At 29.1% G+C, this 8,203-nt stretch overlaps 1 protein-coding gene across 1 annotated transcript; it reads right to left on the bottom strand.

Annotated features, from left to right (window-relative positions):
• LOC104748634 lies at window positions 5,321-6,961 on the bottom strand. The gene has a single exon (XM_010470242.1). The coding sequence runs from the start codon at window positions 6,959-6,961 to the stop codon at window positions 5,321-5,323; it is 1,641 nt and encodes a 546-aa protein (XP_010468544.1).

Here is an 8,203-nt window from a genome sequence, read left to right on the forward strand (position 1 = left end):
TTTCTTGCGAGATTTTGTTGATTTGAAATGAGTTGTCTGATTTATGACTGAGTACAGAGTACTTCTAGGTTGGGTACTACCACCGAAACAGTCGAACACAACCAAGCCTAAAATGTTTAACTGAAACCCAACCAGCATTACAAACCGCTTGGTTTCGTTATTCTAAAAATCCGGAAAACCAAAACCCGAAACTACTTTTGTGGAACACCAAACAAGAGAGCAAAGTGTCTCCACTGCAGTATGTGGGACAAGCTCTGCTTATTTCCCTCAGAAGGAGGCTTAAGCTTCATAACATTCGAGGCTTAAACTACATTTAGCCCTTCTAACGAAGCAATTTTGGAGGCTAAATGCCCTTCCCAAATTCTCAACAAAAAAAAATCGTAAAATCTGTGTGAAAATATTTTCAAGATTGTAATTGTGCTTAAAACTTTTATTATTTAAACTCTTTTAAAATATAAATAAATATAAGGATTCACAAAAAGTCTACAATGTTATATTATGTAATTAAATATAAATTATACTAAATAAAAGTATGAGCTATAAGCTCCTAAGGCTGTCCACCTAAGCTTTAAAACAGCCAATAGAGGTTCAACATGTCACTAATTAACATTTTTAGAAATTTGCAAAATTTTATATATTAAGAATTATTTTAAACAACCTATCAGGATTTGACATGTCATTCATTAACATTTTCTAAATTTCCACAATTATTTAGAAAAAAGGAAAATTTTAAATTTATGGAAATAAAAAAAAACTATGTATAATATCCCACATTGGCTAGAAAATTTTTAGACGATGGTTCAAACCAGTATAAATAAGATTAATATGCTTCCAACCACGAATGAGCAGGAAAGTTTGATTTATCAGGCGTCCAAGTTTAAAAGTTTTATCCGGTTTGATCCTGTTTTTTATTTGATCAAATAAAACTTTAAAAGTTTCAAAAAATATTATAATATTAAAAAATTTTAAAATTTTAAATATTATAAATATTGAAAATTTTAAAAGCTCTTAGCTTTTAAAAAGTTTTTAAATATTATAATTTTAAAATTTAATAGTTTAAAATATTATAAATATTGAAACTTTTTAAAAGGTTCAAATATTATATTCGAACCTTTTAAAATTTTAAAATATTAGAAATATTGAAACTTCTAAAAGTTTTAGCTTTAAAAAGGTTTCAAAATATTATAATTTTTAAATTTTAAAAATTTCTTAACATTTAAAAGGTTTTTTAAAAAATTAAAATTTATAAATTTTAAAAATTTGAAATATTATAAATATTGAAACTTTTTAAAGGTTCAAATATTAAAATATTTAAACTTTATAGAATGTTTTAAAATATTACAATTACTTAACCTCCATAGAAATTTTAAGATAGTATATCTATACTAATAAAAAGTTGAAGCTACAAACTCCTAAAGATGTCCATATCTATATATACATTTTTTAAGTACATTTTGGGTTATACCCTTTTATTTGTACTTATTTACAAAGTTAATCCCTAAATATTTTATAAAAATAGTATTACTTCAGATTTTGTTTCCTAATTATTTTACAAACCATTCCAAATAAGAAAAATACAGCAGAATCAATATGGAAACAGAAACTATGATATATTTAAGCACAATTTCTATTGTGTATTAAAGATATTCTATCTCTGAATCCTTTTCAAACAAAAAAAAAAACAACAATTTGATTCATATTTTGTTTTCCATAACATGTGAGCTTTGATTCTTAACGTAAGAAGAATTTCGATTCACATTTATTTAAATATTATAATTAATATATATAAACTTAATAAAATTTTAAAATATTATGAAAAACTTAAAAAAAAATTAAAATACTATATAATATGGTTATATAGTAGATATATGGTTTATAAAGAGGATATGTTGAAATTATTAAATTTCATTAAATTTATGCTAACACGGGTTAAATTCTCAAGCCGTCCACATAGGATTTTAAACAACCTATCAGGATTTGACATATCACTTATTAACATTTTATACAATTCCCAAAAATTTATATATTAAAAATTATTTTAAACAACCTATCAAGATTTGACATGTCATTCATTAACATTTTTAAATTTCTAGAATTTTTTAGAAAAAGGAAAATTTTAAATTTATTGAAATTAAAGAACTATGCACAATATCCCATATCGGCTAGAAAATTTTTAGACAATGGTTCAGAGCCAGTATAAATAAGATTAATATGATTCCAACAACGAATGAGCAGAAAAGTTTTATTTATCAATCGTCCAAGTTTAAAAGTTTTATTCGGTTTGATACAGTTTTTTATTTGATCAAATTAAAACTTTATAAAGTTTCAAAAAAAAAATTATAATATTTAAAATTTTTAAAAGTTTAAATATTATAAATATTGAAACTTTTTAAAATGTTCAAATTTTATATTTCGAAACCTTTTAACAGTTTAAAATATTATAAATATTGATGTAAAACATAAATTATCTTATTTATCTACGTTTGTGCTTTTTATTTCTTATGAACTATAAAACATATTTTTGTGTATGATTTTATAGATGAGTTGATATTCTTTCATTAATTTTATATTTTTGGGTCTAAGGAAGAAGGATTGACATCGCAAGACCTTGATTTGATTTTTGAGTCAAGTTTTGGGGTTTAAAGAAGAAAGATGGACGACAAACACACATGTTTTATTAGCTATACATAGGCATGACCAGGGTTACGGTTGTCACAGTTACGGTTTATTAAGCATTGGTTATGGTTAGAAATTTTATTTAACCTTAACCATAACCGTTTAATAAACGGTTAAAAGGTTACGTTTAAATACGGTTCTGGTTCAAGCGGTTACGGTTATATATGGTTACGGTTATTTGATAATATGATACAACTGATATTATTTGATGATATAACATAATTGATATTATTTATTTATAATTAATATGTTCTTATAGTGTACTCATATTTCTATATATCATATGATTCATATTAAATAAAAAATTATTAGTATATTTTATTATGTTTTTAAAATATTATAAACCAAGTAAGGATTTTGGTTGGAGGAGTTTCTAAACGTGTGGATCTAAAACCAAATAAGTATATGGATGAAATTATCAATAATTGGATGCATGTGTTGACTATGTTGGTCTTCATGAATTTCACAAACTTTTCGAGAAAAGAAATAATTTTGGTATTGGAGTTTGATGGGTTAACAAGTTGTGTGGTAGTCTACAAAAAAGATTTTTCAGTGGAAGAATGTGAAGAAGTTGACGAGGAAGAATAAAAAAAAAGAGTATAACGAAGAACCAGACGGTAAAAGTAACGATGACAATTACCACAAATTTTGACAATGAAAATGACAAGAAAGAATATGAAGAATAAGAAAACATTGAATAAAAAACATGAAAACATATGTAGTAGCGATCAATTAAATATGAAAACGAGTTAAATTCATGATTATAAAATTGTTTCGTTTTTCTGGTGGTCAAAGAAATGGTTTAGGATATGTGAGGTCATCAGTTTGATTTGCCTCGCCTGGACGTCGAGTTAAATTCATGATTTTTTTTTATCAGATTTGATTTTATAACACAACTGATTTTCATATTTTAAAAATTTGTATATCTGAAATTTAATTTCTTTCCTTGATACTAATTTAATTTGTTTTATAAGATAATATTTTATTACCGTCATCAATCATATATAATTTTCATCAAAATATATCATATAAATCCACGCGTAGCGTGGGTTCAAAACCTAGTAAATATAAGGATTCTTTTAATATAGAGAAATTGTTAAATTTTTTTACCATTTTTTATTCTTTTTTTTACGCAATTACAATATGTTAAATTAATTTTTAGAATATCTTTTTTGGTTTGGGTTCTTTACTTTGTATAGTTTTGAGACGGTAGTTTTAGTATTTGGAGTTTAGAGTTTAGAATTAGTCATTTTATATATCAAAAATGTATTATTGCAAATAGACAACAAGATAGGGTATTTTTGCAAAAAAGTATAGAAAAATGGTGTTTTTTTCAAATGATAAATAAATTAAAAAAAATAGAATACATACCTCAATCTTAATAGGTAATTTGAACTCTATACTAAATCTTTTAAGTTTTTGAAATGTACCCTTATGGGCTGAACTAAATGACTATTTTGTCCTTGCTTAGAAATTAAATTAAAATAAATAAAATATAATTAAATTAAAATAACTTCAAAGAGTTCAAAAAAGACCCAAAGAATTATAAATGGAAATCAGGTGCTATCAATTACTATACAGGTCTGTTGCCTAGTGCAGGATGTACAAATAAGCAGCTTGGAAAAGACGTTGATAACATATATGTGGTGATACATATAAAAACCAATCACTGGGCTGCATTGTCTATATGTATCCCGAAAAGGACTATCCATGTGTATGACAGCATCATTGGGTATGCAGATGATGAAAAGATGGACGACCATGTCCAGCCTTATGCGCAGATGATACCCTACATGCTGAAGGCGTTTGCACCAGAGAAAGAGAAACGTTTGAGTGTTGCTAAATACAAGATATCAAAACCGAATAAGATCCCGCAGAATGTTCAAACAGGTGACTGCGGAGTTTATGCGGTTAAGTATATCAAATGCTTGGCACTGCAATGTGAATTCAAGGGTCTTGACGATGCGCACATTAAGGCAATCCGTGCAAAGTTAGCTGCAGAAATATTGAACGAGTCGAAGAACGTTGGTTTCTATTAATTTTTTTTTTAACTTTGTTTGGAACATTTTTTTCTTCTAACGTTTGGGTTAAGAATTCATAATTCTTTTTTTTAATCTTTGGTCTTTTATATCTTTGTTGGTTTCTAGTACGTTTGGTCTTTTTTTAATCTTCGGTCTTTTATGGTGATCTAAACAAAATAGTGATGCAGCATAGCATCGATACTTGATGGGTTTTTCTTAAGGGTTGCTTGGACATCAAGTTACGGTTTACACCTCTGTTCTACCCTTGTCTGTTTTATTGTCACCAAAACAGAGCACCGTACGTTATCTCTCTCGTTAACACCTCATCTACTCACGCCACCTCTGTTCTACCCTTGCTCTGTTTTATTGTCATCAAAACAGAGCACCGTACCTTGTTCAGCTTCCGCTTCCGCTTCCCCTTATCAAATTAGTAATCTATACAAACCAATCTCATAGCAAAGCAACATTTAATGTACATATAATCAGTTCCTAATTGCCATAAAGAAAACATAAATATAGAGAAAATGATTCCATGCTTGAAAAAAAACAGAAGAGAATTCGAGTTTATGGTGAAATCAACTGAACGACAATAGAATTCAAACGAAAAAAATACAAAAAAAAACTTAAAACAAACATGTCTTGCAATTATGACCTGAAACACCACAATTAGAGCATGCATGTTTCTTCCGAGGGCGTTTTGCTTGTGTAGCGTTCTCTAATGCAGATTTATATCTTCTTTTTTTACGTCTCCCAGATCTTTTCCTCATTTTAGGAGGACGACATGCTTGGACAGCGATTTCTGGCGGTATGAGCCATTCTTCTATAGGCGAAATACTCTGTGCATATGCGCCAAACAAACAAGTTTTTGTATAGTGACGACTTACAAGAGATTCCCATGTCAAAGATGTTTTTCTGGCAGCCGCAATAGCATGAACACATGGTATTTTGTGCACGTCAAACCTGCGACAAGTACATGTCTTATGCTCGAAGTCAACTACACAATCTCCAGTAGGTAGTTTTACCTGAAACCGGTATGTATTTATTGGACGCACTTTTAAGTGCTTCCCAAGAACAGATCTTTGTTTCAGCATCTTGTCGACTCGAGGCGTGATATTTGCTTCATACAGTGCAGCAGCCAGTCGACGCTCATAAAACCACCTACTAAGCATATCCCCAACGTACTGAAGAAAATAAACAATTGGAAGCTCCCTTGCTTTTTTCAATGCACCATTGATAGATTCAGCAATGTTGCTAGTGGTAACGTTATACCGATTTCCTGAAAAGTGAGCACGAGACCATAAACTGAAACCAGCTTTCTCTAAATAATTAGCTAATCTTGGATTTTCATGACGAATCTGACGAAAGACGTCTTCAAATTCTGGCAAACTATACGCGTTTGCAGCTTGTTTCACCAAACCCAAATTTTCACTCCCTCTAAACTTGGTGATGATGTTTTTCTTCAGGTGGTATGTGCATATTCCACGTCGAGCAGTTGGATATACCTTTGTAATGGCTTTTGCAATAGACTTGTGCCTGTCAGAAATGATAACCAAGTCGGGGCTATCAGGTATCACTTCTCGCAATCTATTGAAAAACCATTCCCAAGCAGCATTATCTTCAGAATCAACAATTCCAAATGCAACGGGAAAAATCTTATAGTTACCATCTTGCGCAGTTGCAACTAACAAAATCCCCTCATACTTTCCTTTTAGAAAACTCCCATCCACCACAATAACTTTCCTCAGGAATTTAAATCCTTGTATACATGCGCCGAATGAAATAAACAAATACTTGAACCTGTCATTAACGTCTTTCTCAAGATACGCTATTGTTCCAGGGTTGTATTTCTTGATCAAATGAATATAAGCTGGGAGACGCTCATATCCACTTTCTGCTGTACCCCTTACTGATTCTTTCATATGTTCTAGTGATTTCCATGAGTTCCAATACGTCATCTCAAAACCATATTTGATGAGCATCATGCTACTAATATCAGCTGGTTTGCTGTTATCGCCATCTTCGCCTCGGTCATTCTGAAAAAGTTGGCTGATAAATCTTGCTGTCACTCTTCCAGGTTTTCTTGATTCCAAGGGACACGTATGTACCGATACGTATTTCCGCACTGTAAAACGTTCAGAAGTGGAGTCTATTTTTGATGCTCTTATCATCCATTTGCAGCTTTTATCACCAGTACACTTAACCACAAGAAGAGATGGCTCTGACTTGTATACTCGAAAGTGGAAATCTTCTTCTAGTTTAAGCATATTCAGCCTCCAGTGCAGCTCTCTCTTACTCTTAAATTCTTATCCCACATGAATGGTTAATTGACTTGATTCCATTTTCAATTTTGAAGTTTCTTCCTGCAGATCGTCGTAATCTTCATCAGAACCATTAGTGGTATCATACTCAAAACTATCACCGATACCACTAAACTTATCATCATCATCATCATCATCATCATCATCCTCATCCTCATCATCTACTACATCTTCTCCTAACAACTCATTCTTCGAGCAAGACATAGCATCATCATCATCTTGAAGCATTTTTCTGCAACAACGTTAATTGCAAAACTCAAATTAGTGGCAGTCAAATAAATTTTTATTTAAAATTTCGAAGAATCACTTAACATTTTACCAAAACAAGAATCTTCGAAGAATCACAGTTTACCGTCTACGTGAACAAGAAACTTCGTAGAATCACAATACAATCTCGAAATGCAGTTTCCAATAAAATAGGGATTTTAGTTAACTGTTAAATAACAACTGTTACATAACATTTATTTATAAATTAATTTAAAAACTAAATTCTATTATTATTAAATCTTCTAGATCGTGTATCACGATCCAGTAATCTGTTACTCAATCGTGATTAAAGATCTGGTATTATTATTTTTTTTTTTTTTTTTGTCAGTTATTTAATTTTTAAAATTTATTATATAAAAATTAAAATTAAATTAATTAGAATTTTTCTTTTTTCCATTTATGTTTTAGATAATATTAGTTTTCATTTAATAAATTTGTTGAAAAATAATTATATATTTTAAATTATTTTTAAGATTGTTAATTTTAATAAAATAAAATAAAAAATTTTGAGCCTTTATAAAATAAATCAACAGTTCAAAAAAATCGACTATGTAACAAATCAATTAATAAAAGAATAAATCGACTTTTTAATATAAGTCAACAAAGAAAAAACATAAATCAGCAGGAATAAAATATAAGTCGACAGTTAAAAAAGTCAATCATATTAATAAGTCAACGTAAAATGAAATAAGTCTACTAAGACCAAACAAATCAACGGGAAAAAAATATAAATCAATAAACAAAACAAATAAGTCAACATCATCAAAAGTCGACTTTGTAAAAAAACAATCAAACAAAAAAAAAAGTCGACAATTTTAAAATAAATCGATGGAAAAATAAATAAGTCGACAAAAATTAAACTTAAGTCAACCATTCAAAATATCTCCCTTATTAATAAATCAATGTAGAATATAATAAGTC

This window comes from Camelina sativa, chromosome 15 (genome assembly GCF_000633955.1).
Source record: "Camelina sativa cultivar DH55 chromosome 15, Cs, whole genome shotgun sequence".
Taxonomy (NCBI): Eukaryota; Viridiplantae; Streptophyta; class Magnoliopsida; order Brassicales; family Brassicaceae; genus Camelina; species Camelina sativa.

Excerpts from the sequence above, each read along its gene's own strand:
- LOC104748634 (XM_010470242.1), bottom strand. The coding sequence starts at position 6,961 with ATGCTTAAACTAGAAGAAGATTTCCACTTTCGAGTATACAAGTCAGAG.